This window comes from the organism of the source record quoted next, unplaced genomic scaffold (assembly GCF_019419815.1).
Source record: "Pyrus x bretschneideri cultivar Hongxiangsu unplaced genomic scaffold, Pyrus_bretschneideri_v1 Contig19, whole genome shotgun sequence".
Taxonomy (NCBI): domain Eukaryota; kingdom Viridiplantae; phylum Streptophyta; class Magnoliopsida; order Rosales; family Rosaceae; genus Pyrus; species Pyrus x bretschneideri.
This window is the reverse complement of record NW_025999490.1, coordinates 6,656,619-6,676,164: the sequence shown is the minus strand read 5'-3', so window position 1 is coordinate 6,676,164 and position 19,546 is coordinate 6,656,619. Positions and strand designations below refer to the sequence as shown.

Here is a 19,546-nt window from a genome sequence, read left to right as displayed (position 1 = left end):
GACAGATTGCAATCAAGCTCCAGTAGTAACCAAGAAAAAGGCAGCAAAGGCTACAGTAGAGAGAGAAAGCTAGACCTAGCAGTAGTAATTCCAATTTCCCTCTCTCTACAATTTTTATTTTCCTAGTGTAAAATATTTTCATCCGTGTGAGTTCATACATATATATACTATTAGCCATTAGGTGCCCCGTTTGGCTCTTCCCTCGATTTGATCGATCGTTGGGTCTCTCCCTTGTCTATCTCTCTCATAATTCTTTGCCAGTAATGGCAGCACATCAGCGGCAGTGCAAGAAAAGAGGGCGAGAGTTTTCATCGGGAAGGTAAAGCTTTGCATCACACGACACACAGAGTGATAGGGGGAGAGTAATAGATTTTCTCCTCTCCTCAGTTACCCTCCCCTCCTATCTCTACGTCATCTACCATATTTTTATTATTTGTTATTGTTATTCACGTTCACACAACTATCTTAATAACCAAATGAGTTTGTATTACCCTAAGAAAGAAAAATAACCAGCTGAGTGTTTTGAGATTATGAATAAATTTTGTATTTGTTTATAAATGATTAGGTTATTTTTTATTTTGTTAATTAATTTTTGTAATAATTTATTTTTATCGTATCAAAATAGATTATCTTATACATGAAACCTCACGGTCGTACATGTTCTATATCATTTGATTTATATTATCCACATGTTAACTTGAAAATTTGTTACACTTTCAAACTTAAAAAAAAAGGAAAAACTCTTTATCTACTTATAAATAACTAAACTACTTTCTATATTACAAATGAATTTTACAGTGAATCCTCAAATTTTTTTTTAGCCTTTATGAACCACCGCCCCTTTATTTGTTCCTGTTGCATAACCCTACATATTAGAGAGAGAGAGAGAGAGAGAGAGAGTATTGTATCTGCTTCTGTGTGTCTGTGAGGAGTTAAACGCATGTGTGGGGAGAGAGAGAGAGAGAGAGATAAAACAAGAATTTTGCGAAGGAAATCTGAGGCTGGCTTTCGCAGACCCAGCAAACGAAGAAAAAACATTAAGGTCATCCCAACCGAAAGATCGTGAAGGTTAGAAAGTTGAAAATAGTCTAAAAATCATCTTCAAAAGAGGGTCAGACCAAAGCGCTCGTGTGCCCCATAGAATCTGAAATGGCCGAAGGGCTGACCACATGCTGCCAACCAGCCCCAGGCTTACTGGAATTTTTTTACTGGTGTTGGTTATAATCGAAAGCAATGCTTTTAATAGTATCGGTTCTATCCGACAAAAATTTGAATCCAATGGTTAGTTGGCCCTTGTTACTGTTGGATTCAATTTTTTTTTCGATTTTTGGGCCAATTTTAAAAAAAAATTCTTAAAAATTCTAAATTTTTTTCTTATAAATACCTAAACCATTCATTCACCATTCCTCGCAAATTTTTCATCATTTCAATTCTCATATTTTCTTACCTCTTTCAAAAATATTTCCTTCAATTATTTAAATAATTTTCAAATGGCCTTGTCTGCAATAAAAGGTAGGGTTTGGACCCGAAAGAAGATGAAAGAAGATGAAGCCCTTTGCAGGGTTTATAGATGGGTGTCGGAAGATAGTGTGAGGAGGAGTTCTCAAATAAGTAAAGGTGTTTGGATTCGTGTGTCTAAAAAATACTAAGAGTTATACGAAAGCATCGCTCCACTGAATGTCTGAAACCACGAAAGTTGTTTTTCAAGATGGAAGAAACATCTTCACTCAAGTTTGAACAAATGACATCAAGCACTATTAACAGTCGCAAGTAGACATGAGAGTGGCGTTAACTACTACGACGAAGTAAGTATTTTCACAATTTATTTTAAATATTTAATTATATTACATTTAATTTCATGAATTACTTTCCTTTAATTTTTGTAATTAATTTTTCTAGGTAGGCCAAGCGGAGGAATTGTATATGGAAGGTAGCTCGAAACCCTTTCAGTTTCACAGTTGTTGAGAAATTTGTAAAGGGTGGGTGTTATTTGAAGATCCACCTCAACATAAAGTAGGTCCTACGTCGGTGTTCGAAATTGCATCCTCAGCTGCAGATATGGATGAAGATGGATCTCTTACCATTCAACAAACAATAGTAGAAACTCCGTCTTCGGGTTAAGGTTCCATACCTAAGGCTATGGGACGAAACAAGGCACGAAGGTTGAAGGAAAAGAGAAGGCAAATGATGATTACGCCGCTCAACACGAAGTGGCGGCCTCATTGCACTTAATAGGAAAAGAACCGTAGGGATAAATTACAAGACAAACAAATACAAGAAGAGATAGATGATAATAATATAGAAATAAACACTTCGAATTACACTCTAATGAGTAAGGCCTATTTTGATAGGAAAAAATAAGAAATTATGACCCAACGGCAGTTGTTTACCTTTGACTATGCTCCTACAATGACTGATGATGAAGATGATATTGATTATCGATATTAAATTTAAGTTGTTGTAGTTTTTAAATTTAAGTTAATGTTGCTTTCAAATTTAATTTGTAGTTTTTAAATTTAATTTGTTGTTTTTAAATTTAAGTTGTATTTTTTAAATATAAGTTGTTGTTTTTAAATTTCAGCTGTTGTAGTTTTTAAATTTAAATAATAAATTATATTTGGCTCTATGGCCTTTTGATCTTAGATTGGAGACGATTTTTTGTGACAGGGCTAAAACAAGCCCTCTGGCTCTTTGACTTTTGGTTAGAGATGAAAGTAAATATAATTATGTACTATTATTAAAATATTAATTTTTTGAAAAACTAGAGGGTTAAAACGAGCTTTCTAACCAATCTCACTTGAAGATGACCTATCATAATTAAACTACTGACCCACCATCCTCCACCACTTTCACTCTCACTCACTACTTAGGATTTTTCCCTGTTAAGAGCCTGCTCAAAGTTTGTAGCATAAAACCCGGGAGAGCCCTCCCTTTCTTTGGAGGAGTAATATCGTTCAGGATCAGATCCACATATTTATGCATGTATAACATTATTACGTAGGACAGAGAAAATAAAAACATTTTAACCTAGAAATAGAGGGAGGGAGGGAGGGAGAGAGAGAGAGAGAGAAATGATTTGTAGCAAAGCCAAGTGAACGAAACTAGTAGGAAGGACTAGGTAACAAAGTTAATTTGTGAGGGATAGGATATAGCAAGAGATCTAGTGAGAGAGAGAATGGAAGGTGGTTCCAATGGCACCTGTAGTATGATGGCTTTTGGAGAAAGCAGCAGTAATGGAGGAGGAATGATGATGATGCCTCTAATGACTTCATCACATCATGCTGATCACTCTCACCATCATCATCATCAACATATGAACCCTAATCCTTATGCAGATGCACACAATACTAGTACGACTCATCAGCTTCACCAGCTTCCCCAGTTGCCTCCGTCCAACAACCATCACGACCGGCATAACACAAGCGGCGGCTCCTCCTTCATTCTCCACAACCCGGCTGCCGCCTCCTATTTCATGGACAACAACAACAATAATGAAGGTGTTGGCGGCAGCTCTTTTTCTTCTTCATCTTCAACTGTCAAGGCTAAGATCATGGCCCATCCTCACTATCACCGCCTCTTGGCCTCCTATATCAACTGTCAAAAGGTAAAATTTAAACCATCGATATAATTAAGATACACACATATATATTTATATTGACCTCCCAAATAGGTATTCAATTCCTACAAACGTAGGAGTTAGTACCACAATTCTCCATTCGTTGTCCTCTTTTTTTTTTTTCATTTTTGTTTGCTTGAAAGGACATATTAGTTGACATGCGCCTGAAAGTGATAGATATTTCATGTTTCCAAGCTTCTTTCCTTTGGGAAGTTGAGATCTGAGAATCTTAATAATCATATTCTCATTGTAAATTATGTTAAAATAATTTGGATTGGCCGATATTAGCTCCTTTGGTAGGACTATGTAGGACTCAGAACGCCCATCCTCAACGAAAGATTTGGTATTATGAAGTTGTTCATGCAGTACTACTACTATACCATCATGTTCTTGTTATGCTTCATTGAGTTCATTATGTTAACAAGGAACTTAAGTAATTATGTTGTTGATAAAGACGGTCCAAGTCTCTTCGCCCTTTGAGTTTTGATCTTGTTTAAACATATGTTTGCATCATCATCATTTAAAAGAGTTTGAACAATAATATTTAATTGAACACAATGATGTGCAGGTTGGAGCGCCGCCTGAAGTGGTGGCGAGACTGGAAGAAGCGTGCGCATCGGCGGCAACAATAGGTCAAATGGTGAGTAGTAGTAGTGGATCAGGATCTCTCGGTGAAGATCCAGCTTTGGATCAGTTCATGGAGGCCTACTGCGAGATGCTCACCAAGTATGAGCAAGAACTCTCTAAACCCTTCAAGGAAGCCATGATCTTCCTCCAAAGAATCGAGTCCCAATTCAAAGCCCTTACTCTTTCTTCTTCTTCCGATTCTGCAGGTTCGTCATCACCATTATCTCTCTCTATGTATGTATATCATCACTGTTTCTTTTTCTTAAATTTCTTTACTGTTTAGGAAGACCTTTTGAGTATTTTCTTTATTTCTTATTATCTGAATATTTTAATGCTAAGCAATATAATAACCAGCCATGCATGGAAGCCGTTTCCAAGATCTGTAGGTTTATTTTATTAATTAACAAATGTGTTCCAAAGCGGGTACCCAGTTAGTTCTTCCTTGTTCTCCCTTTTCAAAGTCTTTCATTTGATATATTAATTGGTTCCTTCTACAATTTATTTAATTATATATCTGCTGTTCGTTGGGATGTATTATGTATATATAGAACTGTTTTAGTACTAGGGTGGTAGCTGGCTAGTTTCCACTCGCAAGTCATGTTATTTTATAGCTATATCGACAAATCGATGGCGTTGCATAGAACTATATGGCTTTGGCGTTACATAGAACTATATGGCTTTGATTCTCTTCTCGGTGTGTGTTTTGGACGAGATTGTTTGGTTTGTTTTGAATTCTTCACCTTGTTTTACCTAGTTGAAATTGACACACTGTATATATATTAGGACAAATGGTTTGGCTTGCGTATTCCCCCCGTCTTGTGTGTGTGTGTGTGTGTGCATATATAGCAATGCTCAAAGTAACTGCTATTTCATAACGATTAGGTTTTTTCTTAAAGCCCTAGTGGCCAATTTGTGTGGACAACAAAATATTTGTGTTTAGTTTTACACTCTTGGAATGTTAGTTAACTCTGTAAATAAACTTTTGTATGTTAGTCTGCCTTGTTCTAAGGTTACTATAGAAATATAGACCCGAGTTCTAGAAATCGTCGATGTTTTAATGTATTTCAAAACATGTATATTTAAGCTTTAGATCTATTTCTGCACATAGTTATTGATTCTATAAGGACTGTAGCTAGCTTATAAGTTGGGTATCCTGGATTTTTACACATACAGAGAATATCTCCCAAATGGTAAGCGGTAAGCTTGACTCATGGTGTTGTCCTAATACAATGTTACATATCATGGGCAGTCTGTATGGACCAAAACAACTGAGTTGGTGGCTCTAATTCATGAAGATTAATACAGATCCTCAAAGGGATGAGCTAGAGATTGACTATTTGGTTCCTTGAATTTTACATATGTATACTCTTTATTTCCCTATTGTTACACACATCATGCTGGACTCAGGGTAATCTGGTTATCTGCACATAATTTGTTTAGGCAACATATATTTAATTAAGGTTGTAAACGTGGTGGAGTTTTGAAGGTTTGTGTTCTCTTTCACCTTAAATATTACAATAATATAGCATACATTTCTTCTATGTTTCTTTTGGTTGTGCAAAAAAGGGTGCTTCAGTCCAAATATATGAATCTATTTAATTAACATTTCAAATTGTGAAATACTGATTTAACATTTTTTTAATTTTAAATCGGTTATTGTTGTTCAATTGCATAAAAGATATTACAAATAATCCTGGAAACATTTCATGCATTTCAATACTCCAATTAATTCAGCAAGTGAAGAGGCAGCAGAGGTAATTAACCAACTCTTACCAATCTAGAACTAAACATCGTCAACCAAAACCTAACTAATCTTGAACTAATCATTGTCAAGCAGCTGTACTTGCGACTTCATCGATCCTTGATCTGGATAGCCTTGCTTGCTTGAGTGAAAATTATTCTGTTGCTTCTGGGAAATTGCAGTATCAAACTAATTTTGAAGGTAGCCTATATATCAATCCTTTCCTTAAGTGGTATAGTAGTGATATGTTAGTGCTTTATTCTAATCTGGATTCTGGACAAGAATTCCTTGTAACTTGGGAGACTACACACTCCCAAACACAGATTTATTTAGTATGAAATTGATAGGTAGTAGTTGCATTTCAAACTAGGATTAAGGAAGCTAGATCCATGCCTATATGTTTTGAATAGGGTTGGCTTGGATGGCTTTGTGATTTATTTGATGTTGGGAGTGACAAAAGAAAGTCTATGGGTCTAAAAAGGAGAGCCCCTAGGTTCCAAAAGAGTAAGACGCTATTTACATCAGACACTTTTTACCTGTACAAGAACATGAAAAGTACTTTCATTCCGATGGCTGAATATAAATTCCTCATGATTAGGGATATAATTCTACAAAAACCTTGGCAAAAAGAAAAATATGAAGGGAAATAGAGATACTACATCGAATGCAGAAATGTTTTTATAGCAACAGTGTATGTTTGCAGTAATATATATGCATAAAACTATCATGAGAACTCAACGATAGACCCGATGAGTTCTTTTTGAACCCAGCTGGAACTTTTGACCTTTCAATCATTGAGTTGCCTTTTTTTCCTCGTAAGAGATCCAATGTAAGAGGTCGGTGACCCTTCACAGAGATCAAATTCGTTTTGATTGATAAAGTGAGACTGCATGAAGGAAGATTGCCTAATGTAAACATTTACGTTAATCTCTTTTATGCGTGATAAGGGCTGCAACTACGATATAGGAAGGCTGTTTAAATCCTTGATGTACTTTAATTATGTGTTCATGTTGTATGTCATTAGGTTATGGCGAGGGAATTGATAGGAATAACGGATCATCTGAAGATGAGGTTGATGTTAACAACTTCATAGATCCGCAAGCGGAAGACAGGGAGCTTAAAGGTCAGCTATTGCGCAAGTACAGTGGATATTTGGGTAGTTTGAAGCAGGAGTTCATGAAGAAGAGGAAGAAAGGGAAGCTGCCTAAAGAAGCCAGGCAACAGCTGCTTGATTGGTGGAGCCGTCATTACAAATGGCCTTATCCATCGGTATCTTATTATACAAATATATACATCTTTCGTTCTATATGCAATCAGGTGAAATAAACATATGCTCGCATTTTCCCATCAAGAAGTAGGTTAATTATGTGCAGCGTACACATTATCGATGCAGGAGTCACAGAAGCTAGCTCTGGCAGAATCAACGGGGCTGGACCAAAAGCAGATAAACAACTGGTTCATTAACCAAAGGAAGCGGCATTGGAAGCCGACGGAGGATATGCAGTTCGTGGTGATGGATGCTAGCCACCCCGGTCACTACTACATGGACAGTGTCATGGGAAATCCATTTCCCATGGATATCTCTCCCACATTGCTCTGAATTAAGATGACAAGCAATTAGTATGCTGCTAATTAGATATATTTAAAATGTGTTATTGTGGACGCCGATCCAATTTCTTAACAACTTATCTATTAATTCCTTTTGACTATGGATTGTGATTAAATGTCTCACAATCATACATGTGTTCCTGCATCCTACAATGTATGCAGTATAAAATGCGACTTAATTTAGTTGTTAACCAATATAAATAGTTGGTTCTTAATGTTCTGATATTGAAATGGGCGCTGCTGGAGATGTCAAAATTTTAAACCATCTTTTGTAGGCTATAATGGGTTAAGCATCACAATGAGTTAGTAATAATGGTTCAAGTTCGTTGTTGGTGAGAATTAAATTTAAAATTTCGCATTTACAAGTAAAGAGGGGTGTGGTTAAACCATAATATTAAATGGCAACAACACTTGAATTTTAAATAAAAGTGTTTACAAGTGAAAGTACTTTTTAATTGTCGAATTATGGAAGTGTGGAAAATTACTTACCTAAAAATTAAAAAATATAAAAAAAAACTAATGAAAATGTTTGAAAACTGAGTTTTAACAGTAAGGATAAATAAGATAAATGAATAATATCAGGATTAATTTTTTAATATAAAAATGTGTTTTTCATTAAAGTGTTCAGTATCGGAAGTTTTTCGTTAAAGTTCTAAAAATAAAATCTTGTAGTCCAGCCTTCAGAAAGAGTACTTGGGCTTCATAAACTATAAGCCCATAACAAACATGTGTAAAAATAATAATAAGCCCAACCCATATTTGCTCGTTTGTCGACCCGAATACACAGAATTTGGGGTTTTGGAAATTGGGGGTTTTTCGTCTACATCTTGCAGCAGCACCAGACCTGCCTCCGGCTACCTTTCTCTCTCTCGCATTCGCCCTCCTTCCACGACGAGAGCACTCTCCGTTTGGAGGATCAACGGCCTACCGCATTTCCTAATTGCGTACTTCTTTCTTCTTCGTCTTCGCTTTGGTTTTTGGGCACTTTTGATTATTATGCGTTTTCAATTCTGTATTTAAATGAAGGTTTGTTTGGACAATTTAGGTTAGTGTTCGTCACTCTTTCCTCAGCTGCCAAAGTTATCTTCTTGTTTTGGGCATTTTATCGAACACCTCGAAAACATTCGAATAAAGATGGAAAGAAAAAGACGAAAACTAATGAAAAAAACTTGAAAATTTTGAATTTTAACAAACAAAATAAAGGGTAAAGGGAATAGTATCATGATTGATTTCTCAGTGTAAAAATGTGGTTTTTCGTTAGAATGAACAGTATCGGAAGTTTTTCGTTAAAGTTCGAAGAAAAAATGGTTTGTAATGATAGTCTGTCTGTATTATGTGATATTGTGAAACACTGTAGTATTACATTCGTGCATTTGAGAACGAGAGACATAGTTCAACGGCGAAGTAAGTTCTGTGACAAATTTATGTTGGTGTAAACATCAATTTAAGATCCCAAGTGGTGTATTTTTGTAGTGAGAAGACTGAGAAAGCTTATTTGTGGATGTAGATAACCGGTTGAATACAATTCGGTATGGCTTTGTCGGTATCCAGAAGGCTTTTACGTTCATTTGGTTCTGTATTGGCATCAGGCCGCTGTGATTCTTCAACTAATTTATATCCATCATCATTTCGTGCTTCTCTCGGTAAGGGTGTGTGCATGTCTGTCGTAAGCTGTTTGTTATTGACTTCCATGGAAGGAATTGAAAGCACTACTATTTTTTCCAACCTTTATTTTGGTCCGTGAACAGATTTTTGCGGCCATGCTCCCGGAGATATCTTACTTTCTGGAGAATTGTCAGCTGTTTTCAAGGTATTCTTTGCATAATTATATTTAGATTCCTCCACACCTGATTTTTTTGGCAAAAGAAAAGAATATAATGAAAGTTAAACTATATTGTAATTTTCATATACTCAATAAGGTGATTTGTTGGAGTTTTTGCTTTCTGTATATGTGACAACTCAGTAATTAACTCATATTTTATTGTATCTCTATATAGCCTGGATCATTTTTTCTAGCAAATCGAAGGCTTTCAACCTCCAACCCAACTCCCGAATCAAGTGGAGGTGCCTTTCCCTCTCATTTATTGTCAGCAAAGCCTGTGGTTGCATCAGAGCGTTCTATAGGTACGAGGAAAGCTCAAAACTTTGCATGTGTTGAGATTTATGTTACCTATAAAAAGCATTATAAGTATTGAAACGTGTGCATTAATTGTTATACAGTAGGTTTGAGCTGAATTCTTTCTCCACCTATTGGCATAAGTTCAAATGTATTGTCCCCGATCTCTGCTATGAATATAAAAAATACACACACGTACACACATATATTTAAACTAACATTGCATCTTTATCACTCGGTAAAAATCAGTTTGGACATCTATCGTACTTTTAGCATAGCTGCAATGAATTCTATATCATCTACATGTGGATGATTCTGTGAAAATCAAGAACAATCCTGTAGTTTGTATGATTGAAAGTTTTTTCGTTTGTCTTTTATGCTAAGTGAGATACGTTTATGTAGGCATATTCTTGCAGTGCATGCAGAAACTGTTAGTTTGTTGTAACACTTACATAGTACTTGACCTGGTTTACGTGTAGATGTAGGTATGGTTTATTAATGTTACTTATCAAAACTGGATGTGTACTGTAGAACTGTTTTACTGATTTTGTGTACTGTAATATAGGGCTCTGTCAAGACCTGGTGATTCCAGTGACAAATTTTCATTATGAAGATAAAGGCTTCACAGTTTTGGCTGGTGATGTTTTCGATGTACCTATTAGGAAGGATATTATTCATTGGGTTGTACTATGGCAGCTAGCAAAACGGCAACAGGTATTTACTTATCTATGTATATACTTAGGCATTGATACCTCAAATACATCAAATTTTCATAATTTAACCTATGCCGTAATATTTTTTGTTTTTGATGAAGAAAGAGGATATTCTAGCTACTGTGCCACTAGGAAGTGCACAGGCTTTCATATAGAGAGACGGGAGGGGGTTTTGCGGGGTGGGGACTGTGTTGGTGGGTTTTCATTTTGTTTTCACATGTCATAAGTTTAGAAATTATTGTCATCCAAGTTTAGATTTTTCATACCATGGAAGCATTCATGATGAACCACTGGCGAGACCATACAAAAGTGAATTTGGGGAAGATGAGATAAAAGGTTATGCTTGTTGATTGGTCTGCAGGGAACACATTCAACAAAAACTATTAGTGAGGTTAGTGGGACTGGGAGAAAGCCATGGAATCAGAAGGGTACTGGTCGAGCGAGGCATGGAACATTACGTGGTCCCCAGGTACTGATATATCATGCTTTGGAATTAGCATGTTTTCTGATTTTCATTCTAACTCTGCCTTGAAGGTGGTTTTGCTAATGGACTTAATGGGTGTTAACAGTTCAGAGGAGGATGCACAATGCATGGTCCTAAGCCGCGAAGCCATGAAATTAAGCTGAATAAGAAGGTTCGGCGTCTAGGACTAAAGATTGCTCTGACAGCTCGAGCAGCAGAGGGAAAGGCAACTCTCTCTCTCTCTCTCTCTCTCTATCTCCTTGCTTTGTTGTGCTGTCTGGCTGAATTATTTTAATTAAAGTTTTGTCTTATGGAACTTAACAAGTGAAACTGTATGAAACTACAGCTTCTGGTTTTTGAAGATTTTGAGGTCCCCACGCATAAAACCAAGAATATTGTAAACTACGTCCAGCAAATGGAGGGCTCCAAGAAATTTTTGCTGGTGGATGGTACTAAAACAGAGGATGGTAAACAAATGTTACCCAAAAAGCTCAAGTTGGCTACACAAAATTTGCATTATGTGAACGTGCTGCCCGCAATTGTGAGTTGCTCTTTCTGATCCTTAATTAATGTTGTATTATAGCTAGCAAATTCGATGCAGCCTGAGATGCCATTCCACAGACACTTTGTTCTAGAAATTAGTGGGCTTCTTATATTATTAGCAATGGCTTAGATAGAAATTATTGACAAATGTTTACATTGTCGAAGATGTTTGATTCACAAGAACTAGAAGCAAACAACGGAAACAGCATTCTCAAGTTTTGTAGATACATGAAACCAGCTGCCATATAAGTTTGGTTTGAACTCAGTACTCATGTGTGTTTCTCACTTTTTGCAGGGTTTGAACGTCTACAGCATCCTGCAGCATGACACACTGGTGATGACCCGAGCAGCTGTAAATGAAATTGTCAAGCGGATGCACACTCCAATCAACCGTTGACGTAGTATCTACTCATCTGCTCCACTTCATTACTTATAGCTCATATAGGTACCGGCATTTGTTTTTTGAAGGAGCTAAAAGAACGCCAAACGTTTTAGCCAAAAAAATAATGTGTTGTTTTTCTTACAGTATGCAGATCAAATTAAGTGACTGATACGTTGAATTCTATCTTAGGTTAACTTCTCCTCAAAATTTTGTGGTTGGATATGAGTGAGGTTTAGAGGACATTCATTCATTCCTTAGTTGTTAAAATGTTGTACACCTTTGCTGTTATGAAGGCAATGTTACTTTTTGGGGTCGCAGACTCGCGGTCATTTTAGCAGATGTATCCAGTTTTAGAAAATGGGTTGGATTTCTCCCTTGGGTTATCAGGGCTATGTAAAAGTTGACGTTGGATTCTGTTCTTATTCTATATAAGCAAGATTGTTGCTTTGTTTGTTTTAGTAGATGAGTTGAGATTCTCTTCGGATCTCATTGTTTGGAGTCTAAGAATAAGTAAATATGGACCATTCAAATTAAATACAACTCCTATTAACTAATTTCCTTGGCTCACCTCACACAAACCAAATGACCGAATCACTCTCTCTTGAATGGTACAAAATTGCTAGTTTTTAGGCCTTGGACAGTGAGGTCTAGACATGATCAACTCTCGACAGATGCCGTGTGGTGACAATGGCTCAAAAAATAGAAATCGATGAAGAAAAAAATACATGGCTTAGCTATACTTTACAGCTTTTATAAGAAACAGCCAACTGTTGAGTTTTTATAAAATTATTGTGTGTGGATAAAAAATTTAGTCCCAATAAAAAATCTAAGCTCAAATTTTCGATGAGGATTTTAACCACGATCATTGTGACTGGTATTATTATTTATTTTCAATCACCCGCATTGTTTCACGTGTTCTTGTTCTTGTCTGATCTTTAACTTTCTGTTCTACCTATATATAAACATAGGTTAGGTAAGTTGTGTCTTGCCTTCGGCTGATTGAAAAGCCAAACCCTCCAACACAACAACAAACAAAGAGCCAAACCCAACCGATCGATCCCTCTAAACTAAACCCCAGGCGGCCTCCTCGTTGCATCATCAAAATCTTGTTTTTACACCGGACCAAAAATTTGAATCACTTATGAAGAACAAAGTTACTAATCACAAAAGAACAAAATAAAAATTATTGGAGAGGCGTGCAAAGGAACAAACATTTAACGCCAAAATTTAAGACGGGAATTATGAGACCCCCCATAAAGGTCAAGCGTCGCAGTCACTTCTGTGCTGTCTCTCTCTCTCTCTCTCTCTCTCTCTCTCTCTCGTCTCCATGAGAAGAAGGGTCTAGACTCTAGGGTTTTCCGGTCTGAATTCTCCCTCCCAAATGTTCAAAATTATACGGCTTTGAAGTCAAACCAGTTCCGCCATTGAAATTGATTCAAAGTTCCCACATTTTCCACCACCAGAGCTTCCCAGAAAAGACCCACATGGCCAGAACCAGACCAGGAAAAAAGGAGTCAAAGGACGTGGACTCTTACACCATCAGGGGCACCAACAAAATAGTCAGAGGTAACAAAAATCAAAGCTTTTTGTTAATTTTCGAAAATTTTCGAAAAAATAATTGTTGGGTTGTTCGATTTTTGCTGGAACGCTAAATGGGTTGAGGAAGTTTGGTGATTTTGCAGCTGGGGATACCGTCCTGATGCGCCCGTCGGACACCGGAAAGCCGCCGTACGTGGCGCGCATCGAGAAGATCGAAGGTGAAAGCCGAGGCGGCATGAAAGTGAGAGTGAGGTGGTATTACAGGCCGGAGGAGTCGATTGGAGGGCGGAGGCAGTTCCATGGAGCCAAAGAGTTGTTCTTGTCCGACCACTATGATGTGCAGAGCGCTCACACCATTGAAGGCAAGTGTACAGTGCACTCCTTCAAGAACTACACTAAGCTGGAGAATGTTGGAGCTGAAGATTACTACTGTAGATTTGAGTACAAGGCTGCTACTGGAGCGTTCTCGCCCGACCGAGTTGCTGTGTGAGTGTAATATGTGTTTGTTTTCGGTTTTAGTTGAAATGTAGTTCGTAGGTTGGGATTTGATTAATTTGGTGGAAATGTAGTAATTATAGGTGGGATTTGATTAATTTGGTTGTGTGTGTTTTGAAGGTATTGCAAGTGTGAGATGCCGTATAACCCGGATGACCTCATGGTACAATGTGAGGGGTGTAAGGACTGGTAACTTCATTTTTCCTTCATACTATATTAGCGTTTCGGAGATGGGATTTGTTGACAGAATGTGCTTCGAATATTGATTAAAATTTGTGCCCAAAAGAGAGGGAGAAAAAGAAACATTTAAGAGGCTGGATCCCCAAGTTGCAGTTTCAAACGCCAGTTAGCATATGTGCAAACAGCGTAAAAGTTTGGATTGAATGATCATTTTGCTAATGTTTTCTTCTCCCTCCCAGCGGGTTTAAGTTATATACTTATGTGAGTTATCACTGCAATTTACCTTAACCAACTTGAAATTTGTGCCGTATGAAGGTCGATTTTCATGTGTGTGTGTGTTTTTTTTTTTTGGGTCGAATTCATATGTTTGTTCAGCTAGAAGTTTATTGTTCACATTCATGCTTGAGAACTGGTTCCTGAATTCATGATGGTCTTAGTACTCTGGTAGTTTAATATTTGATCTTTTTCAGATGAACTTTCGGTTGCTGTTGCATACACGGATTTATCCTGATACATACACGGATTTATTTTACTACTGAACTTGTAGGTACCATCCTGCTTGTGTGGCCATGACTATTGTGGAAGCAAAAAAATTGGAAAGCTTTTTGTGTTCCGAGTGTTCAGCTGAAGGGGACGGGAAAAAGCCCCAGAATGCAGTTCCAGCAGCTGTTGCGAAGGTGCGATTTTTTATAACGGAGTTTTAGATAATTATAGACAAGACTGAATCATATATTTATAATAGTTTCACATGTTCACTGTATATTTTATGATCAATGATGCTTTACTCATGGAAATGTTTTGTCATTTCTCCTTGTTATTCACCGGTGTTTTATTCATCCTACACTTTATATCAAATTATGTTAATAGTTAAATCTATTCCGACCAAATTTCTAATCAGAATTCATGACCTTTTGCAGCTTGAGCCCAAGCGCCGTAAGAAATGACATCCTTTGTAAGCATTGGTTTGCTAGAGCCGAGATGTTATCAACTCTTTTGATGTCTGCCATGTGGGCTGTACAGTAGGATATCAGGACCTTAGCTTTTGGTTACATATCATGACCGTAGTTTGATTTAGGCTGTGTGCACCAGCTTCAGTTTCAGGAAATTGGTCATGCAATTGTAACTAAACAGAATTCAGTTCAAACCTTGTTCTCTATCTCGACGACCGATGAATCTGTTGCGTCCAAAAATTGTTGCTTCGTACTTTTTATTATTAACCTATGAATCTGTCGTCATTGTGGTCGGATAACTATTTGTATGTTTAAGTTGTGGAAGTTCGTATTGAACTTCCACGGCAGCTGAAAACATCTGCAGATAATAATGCACAGTAAAATGTTACAGTGTCTGGTCTGATGGCTGCTTTTCGAACTTCGGCAGATGGTTTCCATGATATTCAGTTTGCAAAAATGTTCTCCTGTCACCAAGTGACCGGAGAACGTGTGGTCACCGGTGAGCAACTGAATTTTCAGCCACCAGGTGATCAAGAGAAACAGATTCATATCGTCGCACACCCTATTCCACGTGGGTGCTACTAAAGGTCCAAGATTTTGTTCATCGTGAACCGAAAGTTAGCTCTTGCTTTTACCCGTCTACCCCGTCTCTCGGCACCAAAAACAGCGAACTCAACAAGGATGTTGGGTGTGAGAAGGCATACCTTTGAGGCTTTGAGTATGAACTAAATGAAACGAAAGATAACGATTTAGTCCAAAAAGCAGGCTGATTTTCCTTTTAAAGAAAGCTCTATTCACATTAATAGTGCAGTTAACCATTGATTGTTTGCATGGCAGATACGGCAACTTCTTCGTGTTTTAAATCTGTGAAGCTTACAAGTAAATTTCTGCATAATTCCTGCAGACTCATATATCGAAACCATCTAACAGCACATAATTAGCGTTAAACCGAACGAATTAACATCATAATCCCCAACATTTTTGTCAGTGTGTGATGCAACCATGGCAGGAAAGGCCAGTCTAATGCCTCCAGTATTTGTCTTTGCGCTTATTTTTTCTGTCGGGTTCATTACTTTTGTGGAAGAGCGAGCCTTGTACATAGTTTTGATGGAAGGAGACCGGGTTGCATTCCATGGAGGTTCTCGAATATCATCTCGTGAAGACAGAAGGCGTCTTGATCAAAACAGGTGGGATGGGGAACACAAACCTTGTCCAATCCAGTTTTCATGTATATATAGCCCCGCTCTGTGCATGACATTTTGTCTTTCTTGAAGACTTGATATGTTGAGAAATAGATTCTCTATGCAGAACGTCATATTTTTAAAGAAAGATAGGACGTCTTGCACAGAGATTCTCAACATATGTGTATGTGTTTATAACAATAATTGGTGATTATGATCGTAATTATCTATGGTTTGATGCTCATGGATATGGTTAGTGAAGTTTTCAAGGCCCATGCAAAGCGAATGGTGGATTCTCATGACCAACTTCTACAAAGTGCTTTAGAGACTGGAAGCTACAGCAAGCTTTACAGCTTTAAACACATTGTAAATGGCTTTGCTTTCCATACCGCCCCTTCCCAGGTCCTCTGACATTGTATATTTTTTATTCGAGCGATATTCTAATCTTATTTAAATAATTGGGCGCGAGATGTCGAACTTGGGTGCGAAGGAGAAGCACAGTTCACATGATTATGAGAAATTTGGATTCTGTTCCTCAGAATTGTTTTTGGCCAAGGTCCAGTAAATTTCAATTTACAATTTCAGTCCAATATGCAGATGTAGGCAGCCACATTGGTTGGAGCATATGTGCTCCCCCTATTCACCAAGTTTGAGTCTCACTCCCCGTAATTTAGATTGGTTTGAAGTAAAATATTGCTTGTATATAAAAATGCAGTCCGATACTTGTTGGATATAGGTTTATCATTTACCTATATATTTGATGGTGAACATTACAGGCTGAGAAGCTCAAAGATGCGTCAGGAGTGAAGTTGGTTGAGAGAGACAGCGGAGCAAAGTTGACGACAACGTACACTCCTGAATTCCTTGGACTACCCCAAGGAGCGTGGACACTGGAGGGAGGAGATGATCGTAGCGCCGGCAAAGGAATTGTGATTGGTTTTGTGGATTCAGGCACGAATCCCACACATCCCAGTTTTGCTTATGATCCCCTGCACCCTTTCCCCTCAAACATTTCTCATTTTTCGGGCGCTTGCGAAACAGGTCCTCGATTCCCAGCCAGTTCATGCAATGGGAAAATAGTACTAGGCAAAGTTCCTCTCAGCTGGGGCTCAAGCTGCTGCCACTCTTAACTCTACGGTGCATTTTCTTTCACCCTTTGATGCAATTGGTCAGGGAAGTCACGTGACATCAACCGCTGCGGCTAATGCTGGAGTTCCAGTGGTTGTAAATGGTTACTACTATGGAGAAGCAAGTGGGATGGCTTCACGGGCGCGGTATGCTTTTTCTATTGCTTACATTGCAGCAGTGTCAAGATTCCAGAATTCTCACATTTCTGGCTTCTTTTGATTGTGATGTTTGCTTTTCATAACAGCATTGCTGTATATAAAGCTGTGTATCCTACAGTGGGAATTTTAACAGATGTGGTTTCAGCAATCAATCAAGTAAGATCTTTAATTTGACAGATTTTCCAAGTTTACTTGGCATCCAAGTTTCTAACCGAAATAGTACGAAACTTAGTGGCTAGTTCCCTAACAAGTAGAACAACTTTATATTACATCAGACAATTCTAGATGGAGTGGACATCCTAACACTTTCCGTAGGACCAGATGAACCTCCAGAAGATACTGTTACCTTCTTAAGCACGTATGATATTGCCATGTTATCTGCTCGAAGAGCTGGGGTTTTCGTGTTGCAAGCAGCAGGCAATCAAGGGCCAGGTCCTTCGAGCGTAGTCTCTTACAGTCCTTGGGCTGTAGCTGTCGCTTCATCTGGTACAGATAGAAATTATCCGGGCTCTATTCTTCTCAGAAATGGCACAAAAATCGAAGCTGTGGGATTATCAGGTACTAACATATTAACTTCAACAACATTTTAACTAGACTTGTTCAACTTCATCCATAATTTTTTCATGAAGTGATTATCATTATCGATTTCAGGACCGAGTTTTGGATATGGTTTACTTTTGCATAAGTTGGTTTTGGCAAAGGATGCAGTGAAGGCTGATGGGACGTTCCCAATCCTGAAGCATTGGATCACAATGTAGTGCAAGGTGGCATCGTCATTTGCACCTTCTCAGCAGGATTCTACAACGGACCATCCACCCTCACTGCCATCATCAACACGGCAAAAGGTCTAAGGTTTAGGGTTTTATCCTTGTTGCAAATCCGGCCTACGGTGATTTCATTGCAGAACCTATTCCTTTTGTTGTTCCTGGCATTTTGGTCCCCAATTTAACCAATTCCCAGGTATATACGTTAAAAATATATCATATTTTCCGTGAGCCATGGCCTATCCAGAATTACCACAACAATCTTACAAGAACTAAATAAATTATAGGTTATCTTACAATATTATGAACAAGAAACACACAAGGAGGAGAAAGGATTTGCTACTCGATTCGCAGCAAAAGCAGCCTATCGGAGAAGGAAAAGTTGCTTCTTCATGGGACAAGCGCCCGTTGTAAGCAGATTCTCTTCGAGGGGACCAGATCTCACAAACACCTTCAGGACTCCTTGTGATGTACTAAAGCCGGATATTCTTGCCCCAGGGCACCAAATTTGGGCAGCTTGGAGTCCCGTTAGCGCCTCAGAACCCGCTTTAACAGGTGACAAGAAGTTGCAAGCCTTCAACAATCTTTTTGTACTGTTCAGGTTATAACTTGATATACAAGCAAAGAATTAAAACAAACTTCGTGCTTCTGTTCTTTAGGCTACAATTTTGCGCTACAATCTGGTACAAGCATGACAACACCTCATGTAGCGGGAATAGCAGCACTCATTAAGCAGTACAATCCTTCATGGATTCCATCCATGATCGCGTCCGCAATTTCCACTACTGCCACAAAGTACGACAACAACGGAGAACATATAATGGCAGAAGGATCCTGCATAGGCAGTACATATCCGTCCAGCCATTTTGATTTAGGAGCTGGATTCGTCAGTCCAAGTCGAGCCATGGATTCCAGGCCTCGTCTTACCTTCTGGATATGAAGATTATATCAGCTTCTTGTGCCCATTGCCTGAAATCAGTTCAGCCAATTTGAAATTCAACCATCCGGCCAATTTGAACCTTCCTTCGATAACAATATCGGCATTGAGGGGGTCTCAAATTGTCCGACGGATTTTCAGTAACGTGGTGAGCAAGCCAGAGACTTATGTTTCCTTTGCGGTGTCACCTAATGGGACAATAGTGGATCTGTGTCCAACTTGGTGAATTGCTCCACAAGGCATCCAAGAACTGCATGCACCACTTAAAGTGACACAAGCGATGGATGATTTTACATTTGGTGAAATTGTTCTTACTGGAAGTTTAAATCATATTGTCCGGATGCCCTTATCGGTTTTTCCGGTTTCGATATCAAAATGAAGAGAAGTTTTAGCTTTCACAACTCT

General features: G+C 38.1%; 3 protein-coding genes and 1 pseudogene across 7 annotated transcripts; all 4 read left to right on the top strand.

Moving 5' to 3' along the window:
* Positions 1 to 3,145: 3,145 nt before the first annotated feature.
* Positions 3,146 to 7,807, top strand: LOC103947452 (homeobox protein knotted-1-like LET6). 2 transcript variants are annotated; one of them, XM_048582545.1, is made up of 5 exons: positions 3,146 to 3,604; positions 4,185 to 4,449; positions 6,081 to 6,185; positions 7,009 to 7,253; positions 7,378 to 7,807. In XM_048582545.1, the coding sequence occupies exons 1-5, from the start codon at positions 3,176 to 3,178 to the stop codon at positions 7,582 to 7,584; spliced, it is 1,251 nt and encodes a 416-aa protein (XP_048438502.1). In that variant the 5' UTR covers positions 3,146 to 3,175; the 3' UTR covers positions 7,585 to 7,807. The 2 variants fall into 2 exon arrangements, with proteins under 2 accessions (XP_048438502.1, XP_009356665.1); XM_009358390.3 differs by lacking the exon at positions 6,081 to 6,185 and having other exon boundaries at positions 3,147 to 3,604.
* A 562-nt stretch (positions 7,808 to 8,369) lies between these two features.
* LOC103947540 (50S ribosomal protein L4) lies at positions 8,370 to 12,267 on the top strand. 4 transcript variants are annotated; one of them, XM_048582518.1, is made up of 9 exons: positions 8,370 to 8,573; positions 9,100 to 9,241; positions 9,341 to 9,402; positions 9,590 to 9,716; positions 10,274 to 10,422; positions 10,783 to 10,890; positions 10,991 to 11,110; positions 11,231 to 11,425; positions 11,723 to 12,267. In XM_048582518.1, exons 2-9 carry the CDS (start codon positions 9,124 to 9,126, stop codon positions 11,822 to 11,824), a joined length of 981 nt encoding a protein of 326 aa, XP_048438475.1. In that variant the 5' UTR covers positions 8,370 to 8,573; positions 9,100 to 9,123; the 3' UTR covers positions 11,825 to 12,267. The 4 variants fall into 4 exon arrangements, with proteins under 4 accessions (XP_048438475.1, XP_048438474.1, XP_048438473.1 ...); XM_048582517.1 differs by having other exon boundaries at positions 8,372 to 8,536; positions 9,066 to 9,241; XM_048582516.1 differs by having other exon boundaries at positions 8,373 to 8,536.
* A 757-nt stretch (positions 12,268 to 13,024) lies between these two features.
* Positions 13,025 to 15,213, top strand: LOC103947744 (chromatin remodeling protein EBS). The gene is made up of 5 exons (XM_009358722.3): positions 13,025 to 13,375; positions 13,492 to 13,834; positions 13,964 to 14,032; positions 14,571 to 14,700; positions 14,941 to 15,213. The coding sequence occupies exons 1-5, from the start codon at positions 13,294 to 13,296 to the stop codon at positions 14,965 to 14,967; spliced, it is 651 nt and encodes a 216-aa protein (XP_009356997.1). The 5' UTR covers positions 13,025 to 13,293; the 3' UTR covers positions 14,968 to 15,213.
* A 762-nt stretch (positions 15,214 to 15,975) lies between these two features.
* LOC103943954 lies at positions 15,976 to 19,520 on the top strand (annotated as a pseudogene).
* Positions 19,521 to 19,546: the final 26 nt, after the last annotated feature.